An 18,820-nucleotide genomic window follows, 5' to 3' on the forward strand; every position below is an offset into this window, starting at 1 on the left:
TTAATTCTGATGATATTTCTGGTACTTCTAATGCTGATAAATCTACTGGGCAAAGAATTTCTTGTTCGAGTCCAAAAATGGCGAAATCTTGATCTCATGTTGTCAAAGCGCCTCAAAATATTGGAATGAGTTTGCATTATTGTCAGACTAGTGTTGATGCTTCAGAAGTTATGATTGAACCTCATGACTTCGAAAATGAACTTAAAATTTGGGAATTCACTTTAATGGGACATGTAATTGGGGCTAAGCCTAAACTAAAGGATGTCCAGGATTTTGTTGCAAAACATTGGGTCAAAATTGTTGTTCCAATTGTTTAGTATTACAAGAAAGGGTGGTTTGCCTTTAGATTTTCATCTCAAGAAGCAATGACTAATGTTCTCAGACTAGGGCCTTGGAAGATAGGTAATAATTCATTGATCTTAAAGCAATGGACCCCTAGTTTCTCTGGAGAAATGGAAAAGGTTACCAGAGTTCTTGTCTGGACCCTTTTCTCTGGTTTAGATCCTTACCTATGGTCTGAAATAGTGCTAAGCAAAATTGCTAGTAAGGTGGACAAACCCTTATTTGCTGATCTTTCAACAACAAACAAGGAAAAGCTTTCTTTTGCTAGAGTGTTAGTAGAAATTGATCTATCTCAAGATTTTGTAGATTCTGTTGTTATTAATACTCCATTCTTGGGTCAAATTACTCAGCAAGTTATATATGAGTGGGTGCCCTTCTATTGCTCTGGATGTGGAAAAATGGGGCATAAAATTGGCACCTGTAAATGGCATAATAAGTCTCAAAAGCGTAAGGGACCTCAGACTGATGTTTCCCTTAAACCTTCTTTCCTAAGGAAGACACTAATCCTATTGTTGCTCCACCAGTAGTGGAATCTGCTTCCTATGATGCTGATCCAATTCTGGATGGCACTTTTACTGAGTTCTTTGGTCCTTCTGAGGGGGCTATATGTAGTTCCTCTTCTTCAAAGGATCCTCTCTTAGAGGTCTTACCTTTGATGAACCAGTTCCAGCTCCTTGAACAAGGTGAAATCCAGCAGGATTTTGAGCAAGAGCAGCATGTTTCTCAGGAACTAGGTGATAGCTTAGGTTAGAATCAGGAGGTTGGAGGCACTACTATGGAGGACCTGAGCTCAGAATGCTCTAAGCTAGGCCAGCTTTCCTCCTCTGTAGTGGGTTCTCCCACTGTTTCTACCCCTAAGCAACACTCAGAATGTTCCCATGAAGCAATAGTGGTTCTTATTATGGCAGTGGTCCCTCCTGATAAATTGTCATGAAGATAGCATCTTGGAATGTTAGAGGTTTTAATTGCCCAATAAACATAGTGAGGTTAGAGATTATCTCAAAGATAATAAGATTGATATTTTGGCTCTTTTTGAAACAAGGGTTAAGGAGAATAAGGCTTTGAAAATCCAAAAAAAGTTTAAGAATTGGAATATTATGTATAACTATAACAAGCATTACAATGGTAGGATTTGGGTTTTCTCAAATCCTAGCACTATTGCCATTGTAAATAGAAGGATCGAGGATCAATTTATTGATCTTACAGTTATTATCATGGATCTAATCTAGATCTCCATTTAAGCATGGTTTATGGTAGTAATGATGCTCAAGAAAGGCATAGGTTATGGAGTGGGTCAGCTGATGTTTCTTCTGCTGAGCCATGGTTAGTCCTTGGGGATTTTAATGTGGTCAGGCAACCTTCTGAAAAGTTAAGCAATACTCCTCCAGTCTTGCAGGAAATGGTTGAGTTCAATGACTATCTTGCTTTTAGTAAATTGGATAATCTAACTAGCTCTGGTTGTGATATGACCTGGAACAATGAGCAGGATCTTAATTCTACGGTCTGGTCCAAGGTGAATCGGGTCCTGGCTAATCCTGATTGGCTTGCTTCCCTGCCTGATTCTTTTGCTCTTTTCCAAGAAGCTGGATTATCTGACCATTCTCCACTATTGGTTCATGTTAATAATGATAGAAAGAGGATGAAGAGATTTAGTTTCTTGAATAGCTGGATTGATCATCCTGCATATCTTGCTACTGTGGCAGCTGCTTGGACAACAGAGAAAAAAGGTAGCCCAATGTTTAGTTTGTTTGAGAAATTAAAAAGTGTCAAGTATGCTCTTACTAAGTTCCACAAAGAGAATTTTAATAATATATCTCTGAGGGTGAAGAATGCTAAGACTGCTCTGGTGGAATGTCAAAGAATGCTTATTGCAGATCCTTTTTCTGCTGATCTCATTCATAAGGAGAAAATGCTTCTAGCCTCTTACAGTCATCTTAAAGAGAGTGAGTTAAAAATTTTGTATCAAAGAGCTAAGGTTAAGAATATTCAAAAAAAAAAATTGTAGCTCCAAGTATTTCTTTGATAAGGTTTCTGAGAGACAGCATCAACAAGTCATTGGTGCTATAAAAGATCAGAAAGGGCAGCTTCATACTGACTTTCCTTCTGTCAATCAGGCTTTTCAGAATTATTACCAACACTTATTGGGTACTAGTTTTGAAGTAGCTGATTTGGATTGGGATTTTATTTCATCAGGCACTACTGTCACCTCTTATGGCAGTACTGATTTGACCAAGGACATCACTACTAAGGAAATCAGGAATGTTGTCTTTAGAATGGACTCTAATAGTAATCCTGGCTTGGATGGGTTTTCAGCTGGCTTCTTCAAATCAGCATGGCCTATTATTGCTCAGGATTTCTGCAAGGCTGTGGCTCATTTCTTTCATTCTAATCACATGTCCAAGCAGGCTAACTCCACCCTAATTTCTCTGATTCCTAAAAAAGCCACTCCATCAGCTGTCACTGATTATAGGCATATCTCCTGCTGTACTGTCTTTTATAAGATAGTAAGCAAAATCCTAGATAATAGGATTCAAAGTGTCCTTCCTTCCCTAGTTGGACCTGAGCAGGCAGCTTTTGTCAAAAATATAAATATTTTTGAAAACATTATGCTATCCCAGACTTTAGTAAAAGGGTACAATAGGAGTAATATCTCTCCCAAGTGCTTGATTAAAGTTGATATCAAGAAAGCATTTGATTCTCTCCAATGGAATTTTATTGCTAATATGTTGAAAGGATTTGGATTCGCTCAAAAATTTGCTGACTGGGCCTTAGGCTGCATTACTAGTCCTTGGTATTCTTTTAAAATTGAATGGGCAGGTTTCTGGTTTCTTCCCAGGTAAGGGAGATCCCCTTTCTCCCTATCTTTTTGTTCTAGGAATGGAAATTCTATCCAGGCATCTTAGAACTCTTTGTACCCATCCTAATGTTTCTCATCATCCAAAGTGTAGCAGAATCAACTTGACTCATCTCATCTTTGCTGATGATCTTATGATCTTCACTAGAGGGGATGCCCCTTCTGTTCAAGTTATCCAAAAGGTGCTCCAACAATTTGTTGGGTTCTCAGGTCTCCATGCTAATATTGAGAAGACAAACATCTATTTTGGTGGAGTTCACTCTGATATCAAGGCCACCATTCTAGCTGCCACTGGTTTCTCTTAAAGGCAGTTCCCTTTTCGATATTTAGGCATTCTCTTCTCTAGTTCTAGAATCACTATGAATATGTTTGATGCTCTTATTTTGAAGATACAACATGTCATTCAGCACTAGTCCTCTCAATTATTTACTTATGCTGGCAGAATTCAACTCTTGACATCTGTTGTGTTTGGCATTGAGACCTTTTGGTGTTCAAGTGTTCTTCTCCCCAATGAGATCCTTAAGAAAACTAATCAATCTTGCAAAAGTTATTTTTGGGGGCATTCTCCTGGTGACAGGAAAATGGTCTTCAAAAAATGGAAGGATATTTGTAAGCCTTGGGATGCTGGTGGATTCAATATCAAAGACTTGGAAACCTGGAATGTTGCATTGCTCTGTAAATGGCTGTTTCTGCTCTCTCATCCAAACTCTGGTGTTTGGGCCACCTCGCATCAGCATTATGCTTTAAAAACTAAAGACATCTGGCATGTGCAGAGTAAAGATAGCTATTCTGCAAGCTTTAAAAGCATTTTTGGGGTTAGAGATAAATTTATCTCCCTGGCTGGCACTATTCAGACAACAAAAAGCCTGGTGCAGAGCTGACAAAGTGGAACTAAGTTCAGTATAGCTTCAGCCTATAGCAATTTGAGAAATGTCTCTCATGTTGGTGGATGGCCAAGGTCTCTTATGCATGCCAGGATACTGCCTACTCATAGGATTATTTGCTCTTTTGCTATCCAACATCAACTAGCCACTGTTGATAAACTCCAAACTAGAGGAATTCAGATGGTTAACAAGTGTTCTCTCTGTCAGAATGGGCTTGAAAGTCATTAGCATCTCTTCTTCCAGTGTACTTATTCATCTGCAGTTTGGGATGGGATGATCCAATGGATGAGCTATGCCAACTTAGGATATAATCTGATTGACATATTGGAGAATTCTGGGGCCAACGGAAAGCATTGTAGATGGGAGCAAGCCTGGTTTCAAGCCACAGTTGTTGCTGCTGTCTATCAGATATGGGGAGAGTGTAATGCTAGGATCATCCAGAATAGGCAGTCTACTATTAGAGCCAGTATTAGTCGAATTAAATAAATGGTTTGTGTTAGGATGTTTATGTGGAAAACACACAAATCTTATAGTTGTATTGTAGATCGACTATGTACCTAGTTTGCTTCCTAGTCTAGAGGATAGTTTGCAAAATACCTTGGAATTTCATTTTTAATGAATCAAATGATAACTCTTTGGCAAAAAAAAAACAAAAAAATATTTATATGCAAGGATTCAGCAAAGGAAGTGTCAAGGGATTATTGGGCAAATCAAGGATAAAGATGGATATGATAGGCAAGGACTGGATAATATGGCTAAACCATTTATTGAGTATTATGGAATTTTATTAGGCACTGCCAGGAATGTTGCCCCACTGGATGAGGCTTTCATAAAAACTGGCAGCTGTCTTTAGACTGAGGATTTTGAAGATCTTATCAGGCCAATTGCAGATTCTGAGATAAAGGCTGCTCTCTTTGAATTTGGGTAGGACAAAAGCCCAGGACCAGATGGGTTTTCTTCTGCATTCTTCAAATCTTCATGGGATCATGTGGGACTGGATTTTTGCAAAGTTGTACAAGCATTCTTCAGAACTAGAAGAATGTGTAAACAAGCTAATGCCACTCTTATTACCGTAATTCCAAAGAAAAAGGTCAGTGCTTCAGACCTTGACTATAGACCAATCTCCTGCTGTACAATTGTTTATAAAACCATTAGCAAAGTCCTTACTAAGAGACTAAGACATGTTCTTCCTCTTCTTATTGGTCCTGAACAAGTTGCATTTGTTCAAGATAGAAACTCCATGAAAACATCATGCACTCACAATCCTTGGTTAAAGGGTATGATAGGAAACATATTTCTCCAAGATGTTTAATCAAGGTGGATATTAAGAAAGCTTTTGATTCCCTGCAATGGGCATTCATTGAACACATGCTTAAGGCATATAAATTTCCCACTCAATTCATCAAATGGATCATGGGATGTATCTCTTCGCCTTGGTTTTCTATCAAGCTAAATGGGTTCATTCATGGTTTTTTCAAGGGCCATAGTGGAGTTAGGAAGCGGGATCCCCTGTCACCTTATTTGTTTGTTTTGAGCTTAGAAATCTTGTCCAGATATCTTAGGCATATTAGCACTCAGCATCAAGTTTCTTACCACCCAAAGTACTCAAAGTTAAGCCTCACACACCTCATTTTTGCTGATGACTTGATGGTTTTTACCCGAGGAAATGTACCATCTGTTACTGCTGTCCTAGAAACCCTTACTCACTTCTCTGAATGGTCTGGTTTGCATGCCAACAGGGAGAAAACAGACATTTACTTTGGAGGTGTAGTTGATGCTGTTAAGGGCCAGATTCTAGAGGCTACTGGGTTTACTAAAGGAACCTTCCCCTTTAGATACCTTAGACTCTCTTAATACAGCTAGAAATATATCATATATGTATATGGGCTCTTAATCAGTAAGCTACAGCATAGTGTACAACATTGGGCAACCAGATTCCTTTCTTTTGCAGGAAAAGCACAGTTGCTCAACTTTGTGGTGTTTGGCCTTGAATCTTTTTGGTGTTCTAATGTTCTGCTGACAAAGACAATTCTTAAGAAGCTGAAAAAATTAGTAAAGACTTCTTCTGGGGGATTGTAGAAGGCAATAGGAAATCGGTTCATAAAAGTTGGGATAGTATTTACTTTCCATGGCTAGAGGGAGGGTTTGATGTGAAGGAATTATTGTCTTGGAACAAAGCCCTCTTGGCTAAATGGATTTGGATCCTTGAAACTAAGCATCATGGACTTTTGTACTCCTAGACCAAAGCCTATCACTTTCCTGGCATTACGTTTTGGAAAGTGTAATGTAAACCTCAATTTGCAGAGAGTGTCAGGAGCATTAATGTTGTGAAGAATGAGATTCTTGATAGTAATGGGAACCAGGATAATGCTGATCTTTTACTGCAATCTTGGACAGTTAAAGGGAAATTCAATATGACTACTACTTATAACTGGTTTCATACTGCAAAACCCATCCTCCCATGGACTAAAGCTCTAAAGCATCATAGTGTTCTCCCAAATCATGGGTTTATTGCCTCTTTCAAGACATTCAGCACTCCCCTTCCCATCTCATTTGCAAGATAAAAAGAACAGTCAGTAGTCGAATGCTTAGTAAGGCTAAGAGTAAGCATTATGATCTTATTGTAAGTCATCTCAATGGGGCTTAGGACTTGCCTAAGCCTTTAAAGGATAATCTTTTGTATGATTTTCATCTGTATCCTTTTATTTTTCTTACCCTTGGTGGATGAATAAAAAGGATCATGAATTTCTTGCAAAAAATTTTATTAAAATATTAAGAAATCTACTTTTATTAGGATAATTTTATCAAAAATTTGTTTCAAAATCTACTCTTGTCAGAAATTTTAAAAAAGTTGGATACTCTAAAATTGCTCGAAAAGTTCTGCTTTATATATATATATATATATATATATATATATATATATATATATATATATATATATATATATATATATATATATATATATATATATATATATATATATATATAGGATCACATGAGTCCACCTTATCTTTTTGAGTCCGTGAGACCATGATACAATATCACACGTTATATTAAACAATATCACAGCTTATACTACAAGAAAAAAAAAATTCGTGATATTGTTTTGTTATATAATATCACACGTTATACTAAACAATATCACAGCTTATACTAAAAAAAATCGAAACAAAAAATTTGAAAAAAAAAATTCGTGATATTATTTTGTAATATAATATCACACGTTATACTAAACAATATCACAGCTTATACACAAAAAACCGAACAAAAAAAATTCGAAAAAAAAAATCATAAAAAAAAATTCGAAAAAAAAGTGTGATATTGTCTTGTATATTGCGTGATATTGTTTCCTGGACTCATGGACTCAAATATTTATGTGACTCACCGGATCCCACCTCTCTCTCTCTCTCTATAACCATCATTCGGCTCTCTCTCTCTCTCTCTCTCTCTCTCTCTCTCTCTCTCTCTCTCTCTCTCTCTCTCTCTATAATATCGGTTATACATAGAATAATAATTCGTTCTATACATGTGACCCGCTATCAGGAAAAGAATTGCAATAGCTAAATGATGGTGTGCAATATCGGTCAGCCACAGACCCCCAGTTACCGGATCTAATCCTCTACGAAAAGTAAGAAATTCTGCATATTTTGACCAATTCAAGGTGAAAAAGGGGGTTGCTCCTTCGGCAGAACTGGGATAAAGTTGCGCCAAAAGATCCCGATTCAAGATAAATTCATGGGGAAGTGGTATCTCTTTAGGATCTACCCCAGCATTTAGAAATTGGTTAATCGGTAAATACATGTACTTGATGCCCCGCCCAAGAAAGAGACCCAAGTCCTAGTAGTCCTGCTAAATGGTGATTCAACATAGATTCCACATCTTGGAACCAAGCCAATTTTGGAGCAGCTTTGTGATAATGAAACCAACCAGCAAAAAGCATTAATGCTGCAAAGACTAATGCACCAATTGCAATATAATAAAGTTGTAATTCACTAGTTATTCCGGATGCTCGCCAAATCTGAAAAAACCCGGAGGTTATTAATTGTATTCCTCGGAAACCCCCGCCTACATCACCGTTCAATATTTCTTGGCCTACAATTGGCCAAACTACTTGGGTACTAGGTCCAATGTGAGTAGGATCGCTTAGCCATGCTTCATAATTGGAAAAACGAGCACCGTGGAAATACATACCACTCAGCAAAAGAAAGATGATGGAGAGTTGACCAAAATGGGCACTAAAAAATTTTCGCGAAATCTCCTCCAAATCGCTGGTATGGCTATCAAAATCGTGAGCATCGGCATGTAGGTTCCAGATCCAAGTAGTAGTTTCAGGGCCTTTAGCTATTGTTCTTGAAAAATGGCCGGGTCTGGCCCATTCCTCAAAAGACGTTTTTACGGGATCCCTATCTACAAAAATTTTGACTTCTGGTTCCGGCGAACGAATAATCATTGAGTCCTCCTCTTTCCGGACCAGGCATACAAAGAGACCTGCCAATATTTAAATAATTGGGGAACCTCTGAGAGATATTTAAAATGAATTAATTTTACTTGTATCTCTCATCTCTCTATTTTTTTTAGTTATTTACTAGAGCAATTATGATTTGGAAGTTGATCCAGGGCAAGTGTTCGGATTTATTATGACATAGATGTTTGGCGCCCAACGGACCTTTTTGGAGGTTTAAGATTCTAATTCTAAATCCCTTTTAAATTAAGCTAAAAACTTTTTTGTTGTGCAACTTAGACGATTCCTATCGCAATTCTAAAATATTATATCGAGATCCTAAATATTTTACTATAATTAATATAATTACTATTTTATTAATTTTAATATAATAAGTAATACTCTCATCCTAACTATTTAGGATAGCACTAACAATCGTTTAGTCATTACTAAAGAAATACCCAATTTTTTAGTCATTCAAATTTAATATATATAGTTTATACTAATTTTTCCATTTATAAAAACGACTAAGACCAAATGCCGTATTTTTGGAAATACTGTTATAAGTTCTATACATATACATTCTAATCAACAATTTTAAAATTAAAAGACGACACCAAAGTAATTGCACTTTCCTTACTTTGTTATGTTTCCGACGTAACTCTCATCAACTAGTATCGAATATTTAGATTTTTTTTTAATAGCAATATTTATATTTATTTAATTTTAAATTTTTAAATTAAATAAGAAAATCGATGAATAAAATAATATTAAGAGTTTATTGAATTGAAATATTTATAAATATTATAATTATAGAAAAATCTTATTAAATTAAAGAATTTAATATTTGAAATAGACGAAACGAAATAAAAAAAAATGTATCAGACTGTATTCATTATCCTTACGAAATCTCAGATAAACTGGAATGATCTGATCTGATAAGGGATATAATGAAATTCTTTAATTAGGTTTTTCCAGAATAAAAATGTAATTTTTTTTTATTAATGGACCAATAAAAATGTTATTCGAAACGTCCCGTGATCTTCAACCAATTATGCGCTTCAATATAATTCCCAGGAGTAAGTGTTATAGCTTGTTTCCAATACTCGGCGGCTTGATCAAACCAAGCCTCTGCAATTTCAGAATCTCCCTGTCGGATGGCCTATTCTCCCCGGTCGGAATAGGCGGGTCAATTCCTTCCCTTAGAACCGTACTTGAGACTTTCCTACCTCATACGGCTCCGCAGTCAAAAATTTTGATGTCCTTTTTTTTCCTATAAAAAGGAAAACAAGGAATGAGATTTCTCATACATCTCTCCCACTCTTCAAGATAACCAAAAGAGGTTAATCAGATGAGTTTCAAACTTTCATTTTTTTATTAAAAATATTTTTTTATTAATAATAAGTTTTTTTTAGTTTTATCTTTTCTCCCACCCGTAGAAGAATTAATTATAGGTATTTACTCCTATTGTTAGTATTTTCAGCAAGGTAACTATCTCGATTTCATATCGAAATTTATATAGAATCTTTGAGAAAGACTTTCCTTTCTAAAAAAAGTACTAAAGAAAAGACTTACTATCTTTGGGATTTGATCCTACACCGCTGCTTAATACCTTAGTGGATCAACTCTATTACAGAAGTTAATTACTCACTTTTATATATCTTATTATTCTTATATATAGGCATAAATAAGCAGTTCTTTTCTTAATGTATTGGCCCAAAACCTCGTTAATTGATCTTTACGGTGCTTCCTCTCTATCAATTTAAAATTTTTATCCATAGACGACATTAAAAAAAGTATCTAGGCATATCTTATTTCGTCATATTTGCATTCCCATTTCTATGAAGTGTATTTCTTTCCTACAGCTCAAAAAATCGGCGTTTTAGACGATGCATATGTAGTGAGCCTATTTTTTTTTAGTAAATACTGAAAAAGAGGGGGGGTCTTCCTTTTTCCTTCTATAGTGGAGATAGTCGCGCGTAATGATAGATCACTGCCATATTATTAAAAGCTTGGGGTAAGAATGGGTTTCGTTCTAGTGCCCGGAAATAATATTCTAAAGCTTTCGTATGTTCCCCATTACTTGTGTGAATAAGGCCTATATTATAGAGTATATAACTTCGATCGTAGGGGTCAATTTCTAGTCGCATAGCTTCATAATAATTCTGTAAAGCTTCCGCAAAATTTCCTTCGGATTGAGCTGACATCCGTTACGGTCGTTATTCGATTCAAAGAATCTCCGTTCAAGAACCGTACGTGAAATTTTCATCTCATACGGCTCCTCCTTTAAATACGCATAATGAGCACCAAAAATACATAGAATAATAATAATAAACAGGGGTTTAATCTCATTATGAACTGAGTGGGGCTAGTGTTAAAAGAAAAATATATATCTAGCCAAGCTTCTTGCACAAGAATTTGTACTAACATCAAATGCCTTGATACTAATATAGAAAAGATAACTCGAACAATTAGTTTGTTCTCAACGCCTCCTAATTTCCAGGAAATAGTCACTTCAACAGTCTTTGATGGTTATACGGAATATCGGTTATAATTTGGTTATATATATATATATATATATATATATATATATATATATATATATATATATATATATAGGCAAGTTCAAATGAGTCCACCTAAAATGGTGAGTCCCTAAGTCCTAATCCTAGCCATTAGATTTTCTAAGATTGATGGTTGAGATTTGAAACTTCTAAGATAAAACTTTAGTGTTTTAAAAGTGAAACTTTAATTTAAAAGTGTAACTTTAATTCTTTATGATTGTAACTTTAATATTTTAGGTCATTTTGTAAATTAAAATTTAAAATTATGTTATACAATGTTATTTTAAATATATAAATTTGAAATAATGTAATTGTGACTAATATTTATTTAATTTTACTGATTTATAAATGTAACTTTAATTTTTTATGAGTAAAACATTAATGGTAAAAATAGTAACTTTAAACTTTTTAGGTCATTTCTAATATATAAATTTGAATTTATGTAATAAAGCTATTTAGATTTATGAAACTTTATTCTTTTACGAGTGTAACTTTAACACTTTACGGTGTAGCTTTATACTAATATGGTGATTTTTTATATATTAATTTGAATTTGCGTAATTTTAGTACTTTTCGAGTGTAATTTTAGTCCATGTCACCATAATTTTACTACTTTACGATTAAACCTTAGTCTTAACCACCACCACCGCCAACTAATAACAACCACCTCCTTTCTCACCCCACCTGAGCAACCACTACCTTCACCAAACACCAACACCCACCGCGACCCCCCGTATAATTAACAACCACCACACGCACCACCATATCTGAAAAAAAGGAAAGGGGAAGGCCACCACGACATCACCACCACCACGATCCCCATAAATGACCCACCACCAACATCAATAAATACTCATTTACCCAGAGATATAAAAAAAACAGAGAGAAAAGAGATAGATGGTAAAGGCACCACCGAGAGCCCCACACCACCGCCACCAATCACGACCACCGCCACCAATAACAAAACTCCTTTACTTAGATTTGAAAAATAAAAAAAGAGAGAAAGGAGTGAGGCGGCAAAGGCACCACGCATCACCGACAGCCCCAAACCATCGCCAACAACCACGACCACCGCCAACATTAACAACAACCACCACCATCCAAAACAATTCCAGATCTGAAAAAATCTCACCGAAAAAAAAAGAAGAGAGGCGGCCGGTGGTAGAGAAGATGACGGTGGTGGCAACGAATAGTGACGGCGAGTGGAGGCAAAAAAGAAAGGGCGGAGATTGTGGTGCGTGAAGACGCCGCTGGTGGACATGTTGTCGGTGGTGGCTGTTGTAGTTATAGTGGTGGGTGAGTGCAGTGGCGGTGGCGGCAAATTGGTGGTGATAGTTTGGTGGAGTCGGTAGGAGATGAGAGGCAGAGAGAGAAGTGAGAGATGTGTTTTGTGAATTATGAGGCAGTAAAATGGGAGAGAGAGAGGGGACAAATAGGGTTTTTTTGGGTGTTTTAATCTTAGCTCTTTATTTTGATCTAATTTTGGTCATTCATCTATAAGATCCAAAGGCCTAGATTAGGACTCAAGGACTCATCTAAACTAGGTGGACTTAGTTGAACCTATATATATATATATATATATATATATATATATATAGAGAGAGAGAGAGAGAGAGAGAGAGGTGGGATCCGGTGAGTCCACCTAAATATTTGAGTCCATGAGTCCATAAAACAATATCACGCACTATACAAAACAATATCACGAATTTTTTTTTTTCAAAATAAATTTTTTTTTTCGAAAAATTTTTTTTCGAATTTTTTTTTTCGAAATTTTTTTTTTTGAATTTTTTTTTTTCGAAATTTTTTTTTAACAATTTTTTTTTCGTGTAAGCTGTGATATTGTTTAGCATAACTTGTGATATTGTATTACAAAACAATATCACGAATTTTTTTTTTTCAAATTTTTTTTTTTTCGATTTTTTTTTTCGAAATTTTTTTTTTAACAATTTTTTTTTCGTGAAAGCTGTGATATTGTTTAGTATAACGTGTGATATTGTTTAACATAACGTGTGATATTGTATTACAAAACAATATCACGATTTTTTTTTCAATTTTTTTTTTCAAAAAGTGTTTTTTTTCCAGCTGTGATATTGTTTAGTATAACGTATGATACTGTAAACTGTGATATTATTTAATATAACGTGTGATATTATATCATGGACTCACAGACTCAAAAAGATAGGGTGGACTCATGTGATCCTAATTCTATATATATATATATATATATATATATATATATGTTAAGTATGTGTAAACTCATAGGATTAGAAAGTTGAATTATGACTTAACTATCATAATTTATATATACTTCCATGGCTCTGATACCAAATTAAGCGGATCTTTCATACAGTACCAACATAGTATAAGAACGAGGACGCACACCCAAGTGCTCATTATAAGTGATTGGGATATTACCACGAAAGTGTTTAATTTGAACTGGTAACAACTCGGAGATGACAAAAAAAAATGCCTAGCGCCTAACCACGGCATAACGGCAAAACGGTGCCTCTCCTTTCACAGTTATCAACTCAGATTGAACAAAATGTGTACCCTCACTAAACCTTCTTATTTTATGTTGATAGGTAATAAAACCATCTTAAGATAATAACACATCCATGGTTACGTATATAACTTAATCAAGTGTTGTCATAATTCAACAAAGGATTTAGCCTATTAGGCTCATCCTTAGAGTAAAAATATAAAAATTAAAAACAAAAATAAAAACAAGAAAACTTACAAACTTAAATTGTGCTCAGAATAGAAGACGAACGGTTGACGAGATTTTATTAATTAAGAAAGAAGATTTACAAGGGGGAGAGAGAGAGCTTAGAGAGAGGGGTAGGAGAAGCCTGCCTCGAACTAAAACATATGCCTCTTTTTATAGGCAAAACATGAAAGTAAAAATATTCACAAACAGTAATTGTACTGTAAGCTTTTATAAAAGCTTTGAATTCTAACCACACTTTATTAGTGCTAAAACTATTCACTTTATTAGTGCTAGAACTATTGCTAATGCTTCATTATTATTGTATGCGTCTTCTGAGTGGCATATTAATCTTCTGAGTGGCATATTAATGTTCCACTATCTTTTCTTTCTCTTTTGATTTGGCCTTTGAATGCTTATTGATTATTTCTTTTTCTATTGATAATTGGACTTCTGTCTCTGCTTCCATTTCTTGAGCATCTTGAAGAATGTCAAATTTGTTCTTGCTATTGGATGCTGTAGACATTGTCATTGATATATCACTTGTCTGGGATTTATTATCCTCATGCATTTGTTTTTGAGCTAAAGCCTGTTTTGCCAATTTGGAGTAATGGCTGATAATTTCAAATTCGCTTTTGTCTTCTATTTGGAATAATTCTCCAGATGGTTGGTGTTCTTCCAATTCTCCAGATTCTTCAGCATTAAAGATAATTAGACTATCTATCTTGTCTTGAATTAAATTTATTGTGTATATACACTTTAAATCATGAGTGTCTTTATCTTGTCTTAACATTGCGTCCCAAAAACGAGAATATGATTCTCTTTTTAACCAAAATAATTTGTGTTCAGTATAACCTGTTTTGGGGATGAACTTCCAAATCCAGGTAATAGAAAATTCAATAAAGAAATTCATTTGAATAATGCCAGGGATATCATCCTAACTAGTCTCTGGAAGTAATTCTTTCCATTCATTATAAAGATTTTTAAACATTTGTGGCAGGATATCTTCATTAGTTCCATAAAATTGCCACCATTTAATTAACCAAGTTGGTAAATTTTGATCAAAAACTTTAGGGTAAATTTTTATTAGCCATGTATGGCTTTTTGTAGGGTTTTCATATAAGAAAACTTTGTCAAAAGCCTAGATGTAATCCCAGTAATTGTATTCAACTTTGATATTATTATTGTTTATCAAAGTTTTGGAAGTAGATGGAGTTATTCCCCATTCTTCAATGGATATTATCCTTTTGATATTAATTTTTGAAAATTTCCTGGATCCTCAAAATGCTTAAAATTGCATTCATTATCCGCGAGGATTCCTTCATAAAAACTTTGACTCTTATAAGTCTCCATAGGATACTGATTATTTGTTAAATAACGGTTATATGATAACCAGGGATTATCTTCCCATTTTTTGTCAGAATTTTGGAGTATAATTATCTCCCTTTCCTCTGGTGATTTCACCATTTTCTCTTTTTCATCAAGAGAATCTTCCATAATTTTTTTGAAAGATGGAGAACTTATATTAAGTTCTTGTTGTTTCCATATTTGGAATTCCTCAAATTCTTCTTTTGTGATATTATCACATAAATTCTTGGCTATTAGCCTTGTTCCGCCATATTGTGCCAAAATATTATTTGGTCTTATATAACCAGATGATGAACCTGGTCCTGGGTTATTCCCATATCCGATAATTCCGAATGATTGTCCTGGGTTATTCCCATATCTGATAATTTCAGATGATTGTCTTCCTCTCCCTCTATTAGAAGGATAAGAAAAGCGGCCACGGCCACGGCCTCGACCAAAATCCATTCCTGAAACGGAAAATAAACTCTTATAGAGTTAAATACTCCCTTGTTAAAAAATCAGGGAGGTGATTATCAGATCCTTTTTTATAATGTATTTCAAAATCAAAAGGGGCTAAATGAGCTTGCCATCTTGCAAACATTTGTTTGGAAACATCATGTTTAAAATCTTTTTGGAACATAAATTTCGCAGAACTACAATCAGTTCTAATTGTAATTTTTTGGTTATATAAATCATTTTGAAATTTTAAAACACATCTGACTATGGCTAAAACTTCTTTAGCAACAGTTGCATAATGAGATTGTGCAGAATTCCATTTTCCTGAATAGAATCGGACTAAAAATTCTTGTTTATTATTGGGATCAATTTGTTTAAGAATCCCTCCATAACCAATGTCTGAAGCATCTGTTTCCACTATTTTTTCCCAATGAGGGTTTGCCAAACTAAGGCATGGTAAAGATATAACTTTACTCTTAATTTTCCTGACAGCTTTAGTGTGATCATTAGACCAAGCACATGGATTTTTTTCAACCTGTCATATAAAATAGCTGTATCTTTTGCCAAATCATCATAATAAGGTGAAATATAATTCAGACTTCCTAAGAATCTTTGAAGTTGAGTTTTATCAGTAATATCATCTGGGAATTTAGACCCAAATTCAATACTTCTATTGATTGGAATAATTTGGCCTTTCTCAATATTATGACCTAAAAATCTGATTTTAGTCTGAAATAAAGACATTTTAGTTTTAGAAATTACTAAACCATTAGATATGACAATTTTTTTGAAAATATCTAAATGCTTAAAATGTTCTTCTATATTCATAGAGAAGACGAGTATGTCATCAATATAAACTATGATAAAATGACTATAATTGTTAAAAATATCATTCATAATTTTTTGAAATTCTGATAGAGCATTTTTTAATCCAAAAGGCATAACATGCCATTCATATTGTCCAAAAGGAACATTAAAAGCAGTTTTATATCTGTCTGCTGGGTCAATTTGAATCTGCCAATAACCAGATTTTAAATCAAATTTAGAAAATATGATTTTTTTTTTTTTGCTAAAATGTCAGCTTTTCATTGATAATCAGCAACACTTACAAATTACAAGCATATTTGTGCTAATGTTTACATCAAGTGCACCTTACTTAACCAAAGTCTATCCTTAGGAAGAATAGGCTTGTTACAACAATTATGAAATCTATTACGAATAGAAGTAGCAATCTGCTTGACCACTAGGGACGGGCAAGCCAATCGATGATGGACCCAAGCTTCATTCCTCTGCATCCACACATAGTACCATACTGCAAGTATAGCAGCAGTGGTGACTTGCTTTCTCAGGCTACTCCATCTCCTGCTCTTAATTTGTTGAAGCACATTTCCAGAGCTAACAGAAGCTCCTAACGAAGTAGTAACCAAATTCATCACCTGCAAAGAATAAGGACAATCCTGGAACACATGAGTATGGCTCTCAATAGCCATAGCACACAAGCAGCAAAGATTATCATCAACAACCTTGTAATCATACAGCCTGTCCTTCATCCTCAAAGCCTGTTGTGAAACTAACCATGCAATGAAAACATGTTTAGGAACAGCTAGAGTGCACCAGACAGACTTATACCAAGTGACTTCTTCATGCCTTTCCCTTAACCAATTATAGCAACCCTTAACAGTATAACTTCCAACATTCTCATTCAGAACCCTTGCAATTATGTCCCTCACCGACACACCTTCTTCCAAAGGTGCCCGACATCTGGCAGAGGGAGTATATTCAGACCAAAGACTATCTTTCATATACACATGGTGAACCCACTGGACCCACAGCTTATCAGGTCTGGTTGCTACCCACCATGCAAGCTTGCCAACAGTAGCAATATTCCATGTTTTACTCCATTTCAGTCCCAATCCTCCCTCTTTCTTAGGAACACAAACCTTCTGCCAAGCAAGCAATGGTGCTTTATTATATTCAACACCACCTTCCCATAGAAAATTTCTACAAATAGCATCCACTCTTTTAATGACACCTTGAGGCAGCACAAACATAGAAGCCCAATAAGAGTGCATTGTAGATAATACAGAGCTTACAAGAGTTAGTCTACCAGCAAAGGATAACTTCTTAGCACCAAGACTCCTTACCCTACTCACAATTTTGTCAATCAGACTAGCACAATCCTTGATTTTCAGTCTTCCAGCTGTAATAGGAACACCAAGATACTTAAAAGGCAAAGCACCCTCTAAGAAGCCTGATATAGATAAGATCTCCTGCTTTAGGCCACTCTGCACCCCATTAAAATAAGCACAAGATTTCTGAGGATTCATCTTCAACCCAGAAGCATTAGAGAAAGCAGAAAAAGCCCTTAGCAACAAAGACCATGGAGTGAGCATTACCTTTACAAAACATCAATAGATCATCTGCAAACATCAGATGAGTAAGCTTCATTTGTTTGCAAAGAGGATGATAATTGAATTGCATCTTTTCAGTAGCACAAGCCAAAATTCTGCTTAAGTATTCCATGCATAAGGTAAATAATAGAGGGGAGATGGGATCTCCCTGTCTTAATCCCTTTTTGCCATGGAAAAAACCAAAAGTTTCTCCATTAATAGCTAGACTGAAAGCAGCACTTGTAACACACTCCATCACTAGGTTTTTGAACTTTCCAGGAAAATTGAAGGCAGTAAGGATATCTCCCAGAAACCTCCAGCTGACAGAGTCATATGCCTTCATAAGATCCATTTTAAACATACATCTTGAAGAGCAGGCTTGTCTATTATACAGTTTGACCAAATCCTGACAAATCATGATGTTTTCTATAATGCTCCTGCCTTTGATAAATCCTCCCTGATTCAGACTAATCAACTCAGGAAGAACCATAGCTAATCTATTGCACATAAGTTTGGAAATGCACTTGTATAAGACATTGCAACAGGCTATAGGCCTGAATTGAGTGACAGAATTAGGCATTTTGTATTTGGGAATCAAGGTTAAGGTAGTAGCATTGATTTGTTTAAGGAGCTTCCCAGAGGTAAAGACATCCATTATAGCTGCAATAACCTCATCTCCAATAATTGACCAAGAGTCTTTGAAGAAGGAGCTAGAATACCCATCAGGGCCTGGAGCCTTATGATCAGGTATAGAAAAAATTGCAGACTTAATCTCCTGAGGAGTGACAGGGGATAAGAGCTGCTCCCAATGATACTCACTGCAGACACTCCCTCTTTT

At 35.2% G+C, this 18,820-nt stretch overlaps 1 protein-coding gene across 1 annotated transcript; it reads left to right on the top strand.

Annotated features, from left to right (window-relative positions):
• Positions 1–365: 365 nt before the first annotated feature.
• Positions 366–3,501, top strand: LOC141632369 (uncharacterized). Its single transcript, XM_074444921.1, has 5 exons — positions 366–695; positions 836–1,088; positions 1,572–2,317; positions 2,370–3,133; positions 3,237–3,501. Exons 1-5 carry the CDS (start codon positions 366–368, stop codon positions 3,499–3,501), a joined length of 2,358 nt encoding a protein of 785 aa, XP_074301022.1.
• The last annotated feature ends 15,319 nt before the right edge of the window (positions 3,502–18,820 follow it).

This window comes from Silene latifolia, chromosome Y, assembly GCF_048544455.1.
Source record: "Silene latifolia isolate original U9 population chromosome Y, ASM4854445v1, whole genome shotgun sequence".
In the NCBI taxonomy this organism is placed as follows: Eukaryota; Viridiplantae; Streptophyta; class Magnoliopsida; order Caryophyllales; family Caryophyllaceae; genus Silene; species Silene latifolia.